General features: G+C 40.0%; 1 protein-coding gene across 1 annotated transcript; it reads left to right on the top strand.

Annotated features, from left to right (window-relative positions):
* The first annotated feature begins 10,452 nt into the window (after positions 1-10,452).
* On the top strand, positions 10,453-15,653 carry Pcdh20 (protocadherin 20). Its single transcript, XM_055609529.1, has 2 exons — positions 10,453-10,584; positions 11,634-15,653. The coding sequence occupies exons 1-2, from the start codon at positions 10,453-10,455 to the stop codon at positions 14,358-14,360; spliced, it is 2,859 nt and encodes a 952-aa protein (XP_055465504.1). The 3' UTR covers positions 14,361-15,653.
* The last annotated feature ends 1,221 nt before the right edge of the window (positions 15,654-16,874 follow it).

The raw sequence follows: 16,874 nt of genomic DNA, 5'->3' as shown, positions 1-16,874 counted from the left end.
ACTGTGCTCTCCAAGCTTCGGAGGCCCAGCGCCTGGTGTGTCTAGCTTGTATGGCGTTTTTGTCTGGTTTCGGTGATTATATAGCGAATTCTCTGTCACTGTGGGATTGGGCGGGCCGTACCAACAGTGATGGCGCTCCTGCGGAGCTAGTATGGCGTCTAGCAGACTCGGGCCCTGGGAGGATGGTGCAGCCGCCGCGAGTGAATCTGGGACTCCGAGACACAGTACTGCTGGCCTTTGCCGATAAAGGGCTTGGGGCTCCGCCTCAGTGGCTGCAGGCCCCAGGCAGTTAGGTCTGCGCTGAGAAAGGCGAGTCGGCTGTGCCTGTGCCGAGGAGGAGGGAGGTCTGGGGGAGGGGAGTGCCGAGAGATCAAAGGATCGTTTCTCACCTTCCCCAATCAAGTCCGTGGGTGACCCGAGACCAAGGTTTTCACCTCCTGCGATGTTCCCTGTTGTTTAGAAAGTCTCTCCGTTGTTTCCCTGGCTTCAGAAGTTCTTCCACACATCAGCTCAGAACTTTATCTCCTCCACAGCTCGGAAACTGTGTGTGCTAGTCGCCATCTTGGCTCCGCCCCCCCCCTCGAATTTCTTCTTGAAGGCACTTAGTGCTATGAACTTTCCTCTTAGCACTGCTTTCATTGTGTCCCATAAGTTTGGGTATGTTGTGTCTTCATTTTCATTGAGTTCTAGAAAGACTTTAATTTCTTTCTTTATTTCTTCCCAGACCCAGCTGTCATTAATAACAAGTTGTTTAGTTTCCATGTGTGTGTAGGCTTTTTGCTATTTCTGTTGTTGTTGAAGTCCAGCTTTATTCCGTGGTGATCAGACAGGATACAAGAGATTATTTCAGTCTTCTTGTATCTGTTGAGGCTTGCTTTGTGACCAAGTATATGGTCTATTTTGGAGAAGGTTCCATGAGGTGCTGAGAAGAAGGTAAATTCTTTTGTGTTTGGGTGTAAAGTTCTATAAATGTCTGTGAGGTCCATTTGATTCATGACCTCTGTCAGAGATATTGTTTCTTTGTTTAATTTCTATTTTGTTGACCTGTCCTTTGTTGAGAGTGGGGTGTTGAAGTCTCCCACTAATAATGTGTGGGGATCTATATGTGGTTTAAATTTTATCAATGTTTCTTTTACAAGTGTGGGTGCTCTTGTATTTGGGGCATAGATGTTCAGGATTGTGATGTCTTCCTGGTGGAATTTTCCCTTGATGAGTATGAAGTGTCCTTCCTCATCTCTTTTTATTAATTTTGGTTGAAAGTCTATTTTATCAGATATTAGAATGGCTGTTCCTGCTTGTTTCTTGGGTCCCTTTGCTTGGAAAGTCGTCTTCCAAACTTTTACCCTCAGGTAATGTCTATCTTTGTGCCTTTGGTGTGTTTCTTGTATGCAACAGATTGCTGGGTTTTGTTTACGTATCCATTCTGTTAATCTGTGTCTTTTTACTGGAGAGTTGAGTCCATTGATGTTGAGAGAGATTAATGACCAGTGGCTGTTAGATCCTTTGATTTTGATGTTGGCTGTGTTCATAAGGTTGTGTGCTTGGTTGCTTTTTGTTTTGCTGTAGTAAGTTTAATTATTTCCTGTGTTTTCTTGACAGAAGCTAATTTTCTTGGGTTGTATTTTCCCTTCCAGTGTCTTCTGTAATGCTGGATTTGTGTGTAGGTATTGTTGAAATTTGTTTTTGTCATTGAATATCTTGTTTTCTCTGTCTATGAGGACTGAGAGTTTTGCAGGGTATAGTAGCCTGGGCTGACATCTGTGTTCTCTTAGGGTCTGTATGATATCTGTCCAGGCCCTTCTGGCTTTCATAGTTTCTGTTGAAAAGTCAGGTGTGATTCTAATGGGTTTGCATATGTTACTTGGCCTTTTTCCCTTGCAGCTTTTAGTATTTTTTCTTTGTTCTGTATACTTACTGTTTTGATTATTATGTGGCAGGAGGATTTTCTTTTCTGGTCAAATTCGTTGGATGTTCTGTAGGCCTCATGTATCCTTATTGGCTTCTCCTTTAACTTGGGGAAATTTTCTTCAATGATTTTGTTGAAAATATTTTCTGGGCCTTGGAGAAGGGAGTTTTCTTTTTCCTCTATTCCTATTATTCTTAGGTTTTGTCTTTTCATATTGTCTTGGATTTCTTGGACTGTCTGTGTCAGGAATTTTTTGGATTTAACATTTTCTTTGACAGATACATCGACTTCTTCCATTGTATCTTCTACACCTGAGATTCTTTCTTCCATTTCTTGTATTCTGTTGGTTATGCTTACCTCTGTAGTTCCTGTTTTCTTCCCTAAATTCTTCCTCTCCATTATTTCCTCCATTTGTGTTTTCTTTAATTTTTCTAGTTCTATCTTCAGGTCTTGAGTTGTTTTGTTTACTTCCTTCACCTGTCTGCTTGTATTTTCCTCTTTTTCTTTTAGTTCCTTCAAATCTGTCTCTTTTATTTCTTTCAGTGATTTAATTATTTTTTCTCTGAAGGCCACAAGCTGTTTGGCTGCATCTTCCTGTATTTCTTCACGGATGGCCATAATCTGCTTGTCTTTATCTTCCTTCATTTCTTTATGGATAGCCATGATCTGTTTGGTTTTATCTTCCTCTAATTATTTACGTATTTTATTTGTTTCCTCTATTATCCTCTTCATCAACATAGATGTAAGGTCATCTTCTTGATTTTCTATTATGCTGCATTGTCCAGGGCTGTTCGCCCCTGGATGACTGGGTTCTGGAGATGCCATATTGCTCTGTCTTTTGTTGGTTGTGCTTTTATGCTGACCTCTACTCATTGGGCTGATTTAGGTGTTGGTTGTTAGTTTCTGTGCTTCCTGGAGTCCTGAGGTAGGGAGTATCCCCTTGGCCGGAAGATGATTTTTCCTGAAGGAGTCCTTCTCTGCTTTTTGGTTATGGTCACTGTATGGCCAGTGTTTCTCAGGAGTTGCCACTGCTCACCTCAGGTTTATAGCCCTGAGTAGTAGCTGTGGTCTATGTTAGGCAGGGGGGGATCTCCTCTTACCCATAGAATTTCTCAAGACAGCTGCCCCACTGCTGGGTTTTTTGTTATAAATTTAGTGTGCTGCTGCTCACTAAATTTCCAGGTACAGTCCTCTTGAAGAACCTGCTGATTCCCTAGCTGTGGGGTTTTCTCCCAACAGGGAAACTCAGTCTGTTATCCTGGGGCACACAGTTCTGTCCAGGAAAGTGAGAGGTGTACTCAGCAAGTCTCTGGGCCAGAGGCTGAGTGTTCTGCTCTGGACCTGGAGAATGTGCACCTAGGTTGAGTTGGCGCCTGGGGGCACTGCTCTTGTCTGGAGGCTGGGTGCCTCATTCTGGACCAGAAGCTGTGTGTCCCTGTCTGGGATGGCGGCTGCAGGCACTGCTCTGGTCCAGATGCTGCCTAAACTGGGTAATTTTCCGTAGTCCTTTTCGGGGTGGTGGTGTCGGCTGAGTGCTCTGAGATCAGACCAGCTGTTTCCCTCCCTGTGGGTTTGCACCTGCCAGTGCAATGCAGTCTCTGGTGCCTGGTGCCCTGGTGCCCACAGTTCTATCTGAGGCAGTGAATCAGGCGTGCAGGCAGGGCTCCGTTCAGGCGCCTGAGTCCCGGCTCTGGGTCCGGGCTGGCTTTTGGGGCGCCCGCGGAACCCTAGTCTTTTCCAGGGGATGTCTGGGTAACCTGGGGATGGTCCCAATCGTTTCCTGCTCTGTGGGGTTATCTGTCAACTGGGAAATCCAGTCTATGGTGTTGTGGGCCCACCGTTCAGTCTGGGACCGTGACCAGATCACACTGGGGTGTAGCTCTGGGCTGGCGACCAAGTGCCTGGTGGAACTGGGATCTCTTCTGTGGTTTAGCTGGGTGAGTTAAAGCTGATTGAATCCCCCACCGTGGGGTATCCTCTCACCTGTGAAACACAATCACTTGTGTTTTATGGCCGCGAGTTCTGATTGCTGGTCACTGTGCCAATCCTGCTGTGCTGCTCCTCAGAATGAGAGTCCTCCCGGTGCCGCCATCTTGCCCCGCCCCAAAATCTCTCTTTTTTAAACTGAAAATAATTGTTTTATGTAATATATTCTAGTCAGTTTCCACTTCCTAACTCCTCTGAGATCCTCCCTGACTCCATTCATCTAAATCCAAACCCTTTCTCCTTCTCTCTCTCTCTCTCTCTCTCTCTCTCTCTCTCATACACACAGAAGCAAACAAAGAAAGCAAACAAACCGGAAGAAAATAAGAAACAAAATAAGATAAAATGACAAATAGAAAGCACAAGAAACACTTTTAAACTTTCTACTTTTCTACAAAGTTCTAGAAGTTCAGTATTTTTGAAATGGCTTTGTTCCTATAGGATTCTGAGTATTGTTTCTAGGCAGTCTCAATGCAATAATCAATATATAGTGCTGGTGAACACAGAAAAAATACTACTACTACTACACACAGACACACACAAAGCCTCAGGGTCATTATAGCAAACTACCTCAGGCATTCTTTGCTCAATCCCAACATAGCCTTATTGTTTGAACTCAAGGAAGCTTCTAACATCTTAAAGCCTCCAATGGTCACTGTTTTAAGAACTAGTGATGATCAGAGGTAGAGCCCGCCATTCATCTGGCTAAAAGTTAAAGTGACCAATGCTTACAGCTTTAGTTGTGAATGAAATCAAAGTCCAAAGTCTTTACTTCTACAGAAAAAAAAAAAAAAACCCAAAGAGGTAGCTTTGTAATGATAACCCTCCCTCCCCAGCATGAAAATATTAATAAACAACTTCATGAGCAAAGCTTGTCACTGAACTTACAATACTCCTTTCATGCTTTTATTACCACTCACACAGGTCAGAAAGGCTTTGCAGTGTTTAGAAACACACCTTAGATTTACACATAGAAATAAAAAGATATTTTATAACGTTAGGTGAAAAACTCTATAGAAATGTTACCTTAACATAAATTTTCATTAGTCTTTCCTACATGAAATATTTCCTCTTGTGAGAATGAAGAATAGGTGTTAGAAAAAAAATAGGATCTATGCCCTAAAATTAACTTAATTTTTTTTCTGTCTTCCAATATATTTGTTATGGTCGTGACCTAATTTCTATGCTAATTTATAGAGTTTACAATTGCTTTATTCTGTGCACAGCCTGAATTTCTCCTTTCAAGTCTCCAACATACTGACTCTAAAGAGCAAGGCACATACTTCACCAATAAACTGAATTCAGTAAACCATTCATCAGGCAGCAGCTGCTGATCCACTTTACGGATTTTTCATGCCCTTCATTTCTTCTCTTCCTCAATCTGAACACCTTTCTTCTGATGTTTTTTTCTGCTCATTATCACCTCTGCCAGAAGTGAGAAAGAAGAATGTGAAATTCAAATGAGTCGAAAATGGCTTTTAAAATTTATTTAGAGTGTAAGAAGAAAAAGTTGAAAATGTTAGCTATAATTAAGCCTGGGCTTTTCTAGTGACTTCACCCAAGATATACTCATCTTTGGTAAGTGATGTTAAGTTCTTAAAAGAAGAGTCATTTGACCTTCGTACCTTCCTTCTTCTTTGAGGTATAGCTAAAGGTATATGAAATCTATTTACACAAAGTTTTCTGAATATAAAACTCACTGATTAACTAATAATAATATTCACAAAACTGCCATTTAAAAATTGCACAGTACATGCTTTAGAATAGAAATTGTTATTATGATAACTTATCTTCATGGACTTGATATAAGAAATGCAAATGCCATTTACTTATGCTAAAAGTCTAGCTTTTTAACAACTAGCATGCTGATTCTATATTAACCTCATAATTTAATTTCTGAATTACATAGAGAAAATCAAAGAGCATATTTTAGTTTTCCTACTATACTTGTACTTTACTAAAATAAATAGCTTCTTTTAAAAAGTGCATATTGAAAATTAGTAAATAATCTGAAAAAAAGGAATCAATGCTCACTGAAATACTTGAAATCAGGATTTGATCATATAAGAGTGCTATTTACTTAAGTTATGTTTTAATATCAAAACAATCTTGATACCAAAATCGAGTACATTTTTTTTAAGAAATTAGACTATTTTGAGCCAATAAATTTGTCTCTCTCCCTTTCAGTCAATAAGTACAAAGAAAATGAGTTCTATGATCCTGTGGTCTTAGTCTATAATAGCAATTGCCTGATCATACAAGCAACTTAGTTTCAATCCCCAGAATGACGGTGATGCTGGAGAAAGATAATTGACTCCACAAAATTGTACTCTACCCTCCATATTTGATCTACGACACATGTGTCCCTTCTACACACAGATCACATACACACATATTAAAAGACAATTATTTATGTTTTCAAATATATATGTATGCAATTACACATACAATGTATTTCAAGTCTGCAAATTGAGAAAGCTAAGCTTTTCAAACATAAGGAAAATGGGTTTATGTGTATGGGCAGTAGTAATGGGTTAAAGAAGTTTTCAAAAATTAGAAACATCGCAAATCTGTGTCTCTAACAATGTTTCTGTAGGTATCAGCTTGCTGCTTTAATTAAGCATATTTAGATGGTAAGTGGGTTAATTGCTTTATTAAGTAACTGATTGAATGATTGGTCTTTGATTAGCCAATCAATCTGTTCATGAAAGAATGGTAAACCAGAAGAAAAATATCATGTATATTCTAGGTCACAGATCAAAGTTCAATAACCACACTGGATAACACATACTTTTATAAAATTGGTTTAATAATACTTATATTATAAAACTGCAAAAAAATTAAGAAAATAGCAAATAAATCACTTGACGGCATATTCAGAACATAAATACTAGTAAATGATCATTTCAACACTTTTCCAATATTGTTTGTTCTCTTAAATACAACCATCATTACCATTGATTAATCAATCAAAGATTTTGTATTTTTGTATCATAGGTATACTACCAGAAACACTCATATATTAATATGATATATACATGTATATACATATATACATATACATTAATGTATATACATATATTAATATGATATCTATTCATGCATATGCTACATTTTAAATCATCATAGTACGGGTTTCATTAATTATTAACGTGATAAGCAAACTGACATAAAATGAGGTAATACAATTCACATTTTTTACAATGTTGAACTAGATTGAACATAGATTGGGTTGTACTTCAAATATATTCAAATATATTAAATGTATTAATATTAATATTAGTTAAGTGGGACTTTGTGAATGCCATGCTATTATTAAAATACTTTAAATGGTACAATGAAAATTAATTACAGACATACGAAGTAACCTATATAGTATTTTAAAATTCAAATATTTTAGAGTATGTTTATGAGAGTACAATGTTTGAAACTGAACTCCTTTACATTCTTACTGCATTATAGTAAGGAAAAACATTAGGGATAGAAGGCTTGCAGAAGCTAAAAGCATGACTACCATTTAGTTATATAACAGTGAACAAGAATCAAACTAATTTTGGATTATCATGCAGCATCTTTTAATGGCAAAAATCAGGGAAGATAGTTTACGCATACATGTGCTTGTGCTCTGTGGGGATGTTATGGAGGCAAAGGTATGATAATTTGCCTAAATTCACACAGGAAATAAGCAACAAACCGGAGAGAAGAATCCAAATCCCCATCTCTGTTCAAAATGAAAAAAAAAAAAAAAAAAAGTCTTGGAAGGCACATAATCTAACTATTCTTCTAGATCATTTTTACAAAACACCTGGGAAGCAGGCCCAGAGCTTTTGTGACATCTGAGAAGCCCATGAGTATTATTTTCAAGGGACAATCAGCGTGAAAGCTTTCTAAATGATCTTTAAAAAGAAATCTGTGGCACCAGATGGTGGGTCACAAGGCTATCTCCAGAAGAAACGAGGATCTGGGGATGCTTTTCCAAAGCTCAGGAAAAAGTGTGCATATAACCAAAGAATTTCATTTGGTTTTGTCTCTGTTTTTTTTCAAGCCAAATTAAAAACAACATGCTGCATGAAACTTCTGCTTAAATCCTCCAAGAAGCAAGATGACAACAAGTAGTTTATTTAACGGCAAGCATGTGCTGTGTAAGATGTGACCTAATGTATCAAGCTTCCAACTTTTTGTGACAACCATTCCGGAATCCAACCTGCATAGTAACTTAGAGCAAAAATGTTTCACATTGTCCCTCCAAACAGTACTTTCAGAACCTGTCCAATTCCTGTCTTTCAACTCACTTGAATAGCTTCTGCTATAGTTCTTATATCCATTCTTTTTCAAAACACTATAGACAAATTATAGTCTAATAGAGAGATTTAGTTTCTATTCAGTTTAACAAAGATGTGAAACAGTAGTAATGTAGTTTTCTATAGAGACAGCTGGATAATACGCTCAAAGGAGCAAGAGTCTGCTGTGATGGGATGGTAGCGATACCGTTAAAATGTAGATTTGTAGATTTGTAATAAAGAAGGGAGACACACCGGAGAGAAGAAAAGGCAGTTCTGAAAATCATCATGAAGAGAAGATGTTCTCCAGTTAGTTTGTCTTTATAAAAAGCAGTTCCAATGCAACATTGTAAACAAAAGAAAATCTAAGAAACAAGCACACACCCACACAGAAAGAGAAACAGAGAGACAGCCAGAGACTGTCAGAGACCTTAAAAAGTTGAGGTTATGAGGTTTGTGAGCACACACAGTCCAATGCATTTTCTATCTATATAGAAATTAAATTATTACGTTTTGTGGGTTTTATGACCATGGAAAGTGGTCTAACTCTAGGAAAATGATTCTGACTTTTAGAAGCTAAGGGTACTGCATTAAGATATAAACACAATTTGGATGGAATGTAGTACTGAGTTTTAGAATCTGGTAATGTCTTAACTACAGACTCTAAAGTAAATATTTACTGAAGTTCAGCTGTTGGGCAGAACTAGGAGATGGAGGGGTAAGGAAGAAGAGCCAAAAATGCATCCCTAGAATGTGGTTTGTTAACCAGCTCCACAATGGCCTTTTACCTAGAAGACCATGCCCAGATGAAGCAGGCTTGTTGCTTCTTCTACACACCCATTGTACTGTAAAGAGCTATGTTTATATTATAGGTCAGACTTCTAGCATAGAGTGTTTTGTTTGTATAATAACAAGTTGTTACCTACCAGGTGTTCTGATGTAGTACACTGTCAATGTTTGAGACTCTGGATTCTAGGATTAGTGGAACTGAGGAGAAAATATGGCCATAAGCTGAACAATTAGCTTTGCCAAACAATTTCTATTTTAGTTAGTACAAGGTAGAAAAAAAATAAACTAGCTTTTCTTTGCAAAGAACAGAGAATTGCTATTTTTGATGTCAGAAGAAGAGATTTTTCTGGTCTAGGCTCAGTCCCTGGTCACTCAGCAGACAAGACTTTATGTTTAGTGCAGTAAGGAGGAAATTTAGTGAAGAGAATATAGACTTGAAGAGGGTCCGAATGGACTTGGCTGCTATTTATATGGCACCCTGTAGAACCAGCAGTTTCACAGACTGAATTCACTGGACTCTCCCATTGATTTCATGACAGATCACAGGTAATAACAAAGTCACAAAAGACAGCAAAGCATTTTGGACCCTGCTCCAGAACCTGTTTCTAAACGGGCACTTCCCCAATAGAAATTTAGGAGAGCAGAGTGAGCAGAATCTTTTGAAGAGTAACCACTATTTTATTTAAGCTTCAGTAACTGCCCTCTCTCCTTTAAATTTTCCTTTTCCAGAATGATAGTTGGTATTACTGCAATACACACACACACACACACACACACACACACACACACACACACACACTCACCCACACTTTCGTGTAGTCTTTCAGCCAGAAACTGCCACTACCTTTAAAATCAAACCTTCAAGCAAGCATTCAGAGACTCTTGAGCCCTGGAGACTATCAGGCTTGCCATCACCAAAATGAAAACACAAGGACCCTTGATGGATTTCATATCTTGCTTTGCTGGCTCTTGTCTTGGCATAAAGAAGTTGAGACTGCTCTTGTTTGGGAAAAGTGTTTTTTCTTGCTCTGTGCAAAGAAGTGCTGGATCCACATGCCTGGAGGAAACTGGTTGGCAAAACAGGGGTTTGTGGGGAATAAGGCTGTGCATTCAGATACCAGTGCGTAGTTGTTTATTTATTTTAAGTCTCCCTTTCTTGCTAACAACCTGTAGACTTAGGATTTAACTGGTGCAGGAGGCAGAAGGGCTGGTTGTCACGCGCTCTGGTGCCTGGCTTGCTGGCATCTCCTTGCAGGCTTGAAAAGCTAGTCCTCACTCAGGCTCCTGTGGTGGGCTATGGACATACCACGTCCAGGAGTGGACATTGTAAATGTCCCATTCTGGCCCTAGGCTTTTCTGTCCATCCGAGTTTCTGTTCTTAATTGACAGACCAGTGACTATTGGCTGAAGTTCCCTAGTGATTTGCATGAACGGAGAGGGAGTGTCCTCTGCCACCCTCCCTTTTGGAGCGCTCTTACTGCAGCCTCCTAGGGAATGCGCGGCCAAGGGAAAGCGCGCAGCTCGCTGGTCCAGGCAGTGAGCTTGCGCCCGGCGACCTGGCACCCGTGCCTGGATATGGGGCATCTACATCGTCCCAGGAGCAGCACAAGCCACAGGAACCTGCCGGTAAGGATGCGGGAACCTTGGGTCCTCCAGAAGTTGCGTTGCTGGCTAGCTGTACTACTCCTTGATGATGTTTTCAAACGTTTTCCCATAATGCAAACTTCAAGATAGGATAGGGGGAGGGAAAGGAGTTTGGGATACAGCGCCTATGATATTTTATCAAATAGTTTGTTCTCTCGGGTCGAGAAAGGAAGTTTCTGAATCAGAAATATTGCATGAGGTGAAGGGCCAAGGGTGCGCTCAATCCGCTTCATATTCGGGGCTGTTAAGATTGATTCCTATGGCCAATGCCAGCTTGAAACTGTCTGCCTCCTGCAACTCACAAATGCTTTTGCATATTGGTGTTCCGCATTTACTTTGCTAGCTCGTCGACTGGAAGGAGGTAGAGCATATGCTGAGAGGTAGAGACCCAGATTATTTGATTTGATGTGATGGACGAATGAAATGAAAAATAATTTTTCTCCCCAATTTAAGAGGGAATGGGTAGCAGGTAGGGAGGATGGCTCAGTTTTCCAGATTATTGTTATTGCTGTGACTGTTGATGCTGTTGTTTATATTGGCCGCATAGAAAACGGGTGTAGCACATCGGATGTTCTGGGACCTTCATGGCAGAATCATTTCAGTGAGATGTAAATCGTGCGCTGCTCGGGGCTTTCTGCCACCATCCCCTTTCTTTCTTCCCCATAATGTAAGGGGGTTTCCTGCCGCGTTGCGCAGCCCTTTGAGTCTCAGTCTAACTCTGTTATGTGTTTCCAGGGACTCTAAATGTTACCTAGAGAAGACTAGCGATCAGAAGGTGGGGAGTGGGGAGGGGAGGGTGAGGAGTAAGGAGTGGGGAGAATAGAATATGAATTGACAGGAGTAAGTTTCCGAGGCAGCTTTGTTCCGCAGACCTTACTCTGTGGAACTTACACTTCATTCAGATTAGGGGTTTTGCTTGTAGAAATAAGGGTGAGAGTGAGCTTTGTTTCGGGCGGGGATCGCTACTTCCTAGCTCCCATCTCTGCTTCCTGGAGTGTGTACTCACCATTTCCCCCCTCACTTCACTCCAGCATGTTTTTCTGCTTTTCCTCTTCGTGGGACCCTTCAACTGCCTCGCGAGTTACAGTCGAGCTACCGAGCTTCTGTACAGCCTAAACGAGGGACTGCCTGCGGGGGTGCTCATAGGCAGTCTGGCGGAGGACCTAAGGCTGCTGCCCCGGGCCTCTGGGAGGCAGAGCTCGCAGCTGCTGCATCCAGAGCACACTACGGCTGAGGGGAGCCCCCCTCTCTCGTTCAGTTTGGCCTCCAGTGGACTGAGTGGCCAGTATGTGACCCTGGACAACCGTTCCGGGGAGCTGCACACTTCTGCACGGGAGATTGACAGAGAAGCATTGTGCCTCGATGGGGGTGGAGGGGCTGCCTGGGGCGGCAGCACTTCCATTGCCTCCTCTTCTTCCTCTGACTCTTGCCTTTTGCTTCTGGATGTGCTGGTCCTGCCTCAGGAATACTTTAGGTTTGTGAAGGTGAAAATTGCCATCAGGGATATAAATGACAATGCTCCGCAGTTCCCAATTTCTGAAATCTCAGTCTGGGTCCCGGAAAATTCACCTGTGAACACCCGATTGGCTATAGAGCATCCTGCTGTGGACCCAGATGTAGGCATTAACGGGGTGCAAACCTATCGCTTACTGGACTACCATGGCATGTTTACCCTGGACGTGGAGGAGAATGAGAACGGGGAGCGCACACCCTACTTGATTGTCATGGGTGCTTTGGACAGAGAAACCCAGGACCAGTATGTGAGCATCATCATAGCCGAGGATGGTGGGTCTCCACCACTGCTGGGCAGTGCCACCCTCACCATTGGCATAAGTGACATCAACGACAACTGTCCTCTCTTTCTGGACTCACAAATTAATGTCACTGTTTATGGAAACGCTACAGCGGGCACCCCGATTGCAGCCGTTCAGGCTGTGGATAGAGACCTGGGGACAAATGCACAGATCACCTACAGTTACAGCCAGAAAGTTCCACAAGAATCCAAGGATTTATTCCACTTGGATGAAACTACTGGAGTCATTAAACTTGCCAGTAACATTGGTGGGAGTGTTCTGCAGACACATAAGCTCACCATCCTTGCTAATGGACCAGGCTGTATTCCTGCAGTGATCACTGTTCTTGTGTCCATTATCAAAGTTGTTTTCAGACCCCCAGAAATCGTCCCACGTTATATAGCAAATGAGATGGATGGTGTTGTATATCTGAAAGAACTGGAGCCTGTTAACACTCCAATCGCATTTTTCACCATAAGAGATCCAGAAGGCAAATCCAAGATTAACTGCTACTTGGACGGTGAAGGGCCATTCAGGCTAGCACCCTACAAGCCTTATAACAATGAGTATTTGTTGGAGACCACAAAACCTATGGACTATGAACTGCAGCAGTTCTATGAAATAGCTGTAGTGGCCTGGAACTCAGAGGGGTTTCATGTCAAGAGAATCATTAAAGTGCAACTTTTAGATGACAATGACAATGCTCCTGTTTTCCCTCAACCCTTGATAGAACTGACTATTGAAGAAAACAATGCTCCCAATGCCTTTCTGACGAAGCTCTATGCTACAGATGCTGACAGTGGAGAGAGGGGCCAAGTTTCCTACTTCTTGGGACCAGATGCTCCGTCATACTTTTCCTTAGACAGTGTCACGGGGATTCTGACAGTTTCGACTCAGCTGGACAGAGAAGAGAAAGAAAAGTATAGGTACACTGTCAGAGCTGTGGACTGTGGGAAGCCACCCAGAGAATCCGTGGCTACAGTGGCCCTCACTGTGTTGGATAAAAATGACAACAGTCCTAGGTTCATCAACAAGGACTTCAGCTTTTTTGTGCCAGAAAACTTTCCAGGATATGGTGAAATCGGAGTCATTAGTGTAACAGATGCCGATGCCGGGAGAAATGGATGGGTAGCCCTCTCAGTAATGAACCAGAGTGACATTTTTGTCATAGATACAGGCAAGGGCATGTTGAGAGCTAAAGTCTCTTTAGACAGAGAACAGCAAAGCTCTTACACTTTGTGGGTGGAAGCTGTTGATGGAGGCGAGCCTGCCCTTTCCTCTACCACAAAAATCACAATTCTCCTTCTAGACATCAATGATAACCCTCCTCTTGTTTTATTTCCTCAGTCTAATATGTCTTATTTGTTGGTCCTACCTTCCACTCTCCCTGGCTCACCAGTAACAGAGGTCTACGCAGTTGACAAAGACACAGGCATGAATGCTGTCATAGCTTATAGTATCATAGGGAGAAGAGGTCCCAGGCCCGAGTCCTTCAGAATTGACCCTAAAACTGGCAACATAACTCTGGAAGAAGCCTTACTGCAGACAGATTATGGTTTGCATCGTTTACTTGTGAAAGTGAGTGACCATGGCTACCCCGAACCTCTCCATTCCACTGTCATGGTGAACTTATTTGTCAATGACACTGTCAGTAATGAGAGCTACATTGAGAGCCTTTTAAGAAAAGAACCAGAAATTAATATAGAAGAGAAAGAGCCACAAATCTCAATAGAGCCAACTCATAGGAAGGTAGAATCTCTGTCCTGCATGCCCACATTGGTAGCTCTTTCTGTCATAAGCTTGGGTTCCATCACACTAGTCACAGGGATGGGAATATACATCTGCTTACGGAAAGGTAAAAAACATCACAGGGAAGATGAGAATTTGGAAGTACAAATTCCACTGAAAGGAAAAATTGACTTGTGTATGAGAGAGAGAAAACCGGTGGATATTTCTAATATTTGATGTTTCATTGTGGAATGACATTTTAACTGCCATGAATAGTCTTTGTCACACAAACAACGGTGTGCTGATATAGTTCCACTGAAGGACCACTAATTTATAACTTGTAATATATTATAAATAGCTGTTTACAGGTTTTTAATTCAAATTCAGAGGTTATAAAATGTGTACAGAATTTTTAAAAGAAAATTAGTACTAACAGCTATATTATTGTTATTTATATATATACATAAAACGCTGGACATAATTGGCAGCTCTCATAGACCCAGCAGATGACTGACAAAACTCAAGACTAAGGTAAGAAAAGTACATTTTTGTTGTCCTAAAATGTCTTTTCACCACAAGAGGGCACCAGCTTCCCCTTGCAGGGAACTGTGGTATTGTACATGATAGTTGTTGTACATGAAATTATTGAGAGAGTATATTTTAAATATATTGTTTTTAACATTAAATGTAAAATTGAAGTAAATTGAATTTCCTTACTTAAATATATGAGAAGAAAGAAAAAATATCCGCTTGTTAACAGAAAATGTATTACCTCATAGGTACATCAATTATAGTTTGAAAGAGAAGGCATTCAGAAAGAAGTGTAATTCATTTGGGGCAAGCATCAAATCAAACCTGCTGAGGAGTGCAATACTTTTTGCAACTCTGCCTGTTTGCCTGACTACTACACTTACTAGAATTACAGGAGGTGGGCATCAGCTGTTGATTCTTCCTTACATGAAAAATACGTAGACATTGTACTCAGTATAAAAGCAAGATGCACAACAGTGTCTCAATCTTCTTGCCTGCTTGGCGTTTCTGATGTCTTAGTGCATTCTCAACTTGTCTGCAGCAATTTGCTCTTGGGTTATATGTTAGGTTGAGTATGCTTTTGTTCATGCACCACATGACAAAAATAAAAGTTGCATTCAAAGTGAAATTCTCTGAAAGCTAGTATACACTATTGGTGGTTTTGGTTGGGCATTTTATGTGAAAGTTATGCTTTTTGTAGATGTTTACGACTTTGGCTACTGTTCTGGCCCCTTTCATTAGTTCTGAAATAGTCAAAATTTTATTTGTAAGCCCATCTGCAGATTCCTTTGATAATTTAGTTTTTACTGGCTTTTTTGCAATAAATAAAACTGATTTATCAGTGATTTCTAACTTTTCGTTTTTTGCATGATATGGAAATTTTATTTTATGTAATTACTACAGCAAAGCTATTTGTGTAAAGAAGAAATTTGTTACCTTCAAAATGGGTCACTTTACTTATCATCATCATGTGTCTGTACCATACCAAAACTGTTTATATGTCTGCAAATTAAAAGTATATATTTTCATAATTTTGTGATTATTTTTACCATTTTATATTTGAACATGGGCTTTTTCTTTCACTGAAGTGCCTGCTATTGGTGTCTGTTTATTTTTAGAATTAAGTGTGAGAAACTGTAGTATTCTGCTATGCTAAAGTTTATATTAAACTAATCCATGACCTAATTAAATATTGGGCAGATTATTAAGGGTGTGTACAATTATAGAGATATACAGAAGAGAATTTGCTTGTATGTTTAAGTTCTCATAGAAACTTGCACCCATGCATGTCTCTATTACTATTAACTAATAGATTTAATATTAATATAGCTTTTCCCTCATGTTGTAGCTTGCAATATTTAAGGTAAAAACACATCATAAAGAAACAAAAACTGAAACACAAATACAGAAATTATTAGATTTGAATTAATTACTTATTCTTGTTTTATTCAGTTTGATAATCTGGATAAATAGGTATGTAAGGCAGCAGAGTTTGAGACAAAAATCAATATATTTTCATGAAAGTTTCTTTTGTATGATGGGCACTTGAACTAAGGGACTTGTAAGATCATTTAAGCCCATAAACTGTTCATTCACTCACAACTCTTACCTAACAAAGGAGGGACACATCCTTTTCCAGTTGTGTTTTACTTACTTTCTTTTATAAAAGGAGAAATTACATAAAATAAATATAGTAACATTAATAAAATGTAAGTACTCCACAAGCTCCATGACCTTTACCATCTTTATAAAGGGAAAAATAAACATTCTATTCATTTGAAAATTTGAACATGGTTCGTGTGTTGGGGAGGGGGGTGCCTACTGAACTTCATTTCCTGAATGGGAAAATTCAATGACTTTAATAAAAATGTATTTATAAATGAGTTGTTGTAGGATTTCCTTTACACACTTTGCTTACATTAAAAACAGAAATAGCAGGAAAAGCTAAAGTAAATTAAGCTTAAACATAAAAGCTTCTTTTTCCTAAGACCTTGCACTAGAACAGTTGCCAAAATGTATGCTAATCGTGTCAATGTTGTTGGTTAAGCTGGCACAAAGATAACTGTTCCATTCATTAAAAGCCCTAATATCCATTTAACAGTTTGAGAACCAGTGAGCTCTCTTTGCCTAATTTAATGATGAAGGATGGCTCTGGGCTCTGTCCTGCCAAATACATCCTACATTATGGAGGGTAGTGTTCATTAATTTGAACTGGGAAAT

Source organism: Psammomys obesus, unplaced genomic scaffold (assembly GCF_907164565.1).
Source record: "Psammomys obesus unplaced genomic scaffold, mPsaObe1.curated_primary_1811, whole genome shotgun sequence".
In the NCBI taxonomy this organism is placed as follows: Eukaryota; Metazoa; Chordata; class Mammalia; order Rodentia; family Muridae; genus Psammomys; species Psammomys obesus.
This window is presented reverse-complemented; position numbering and strand designations above follow the sequence as displayed.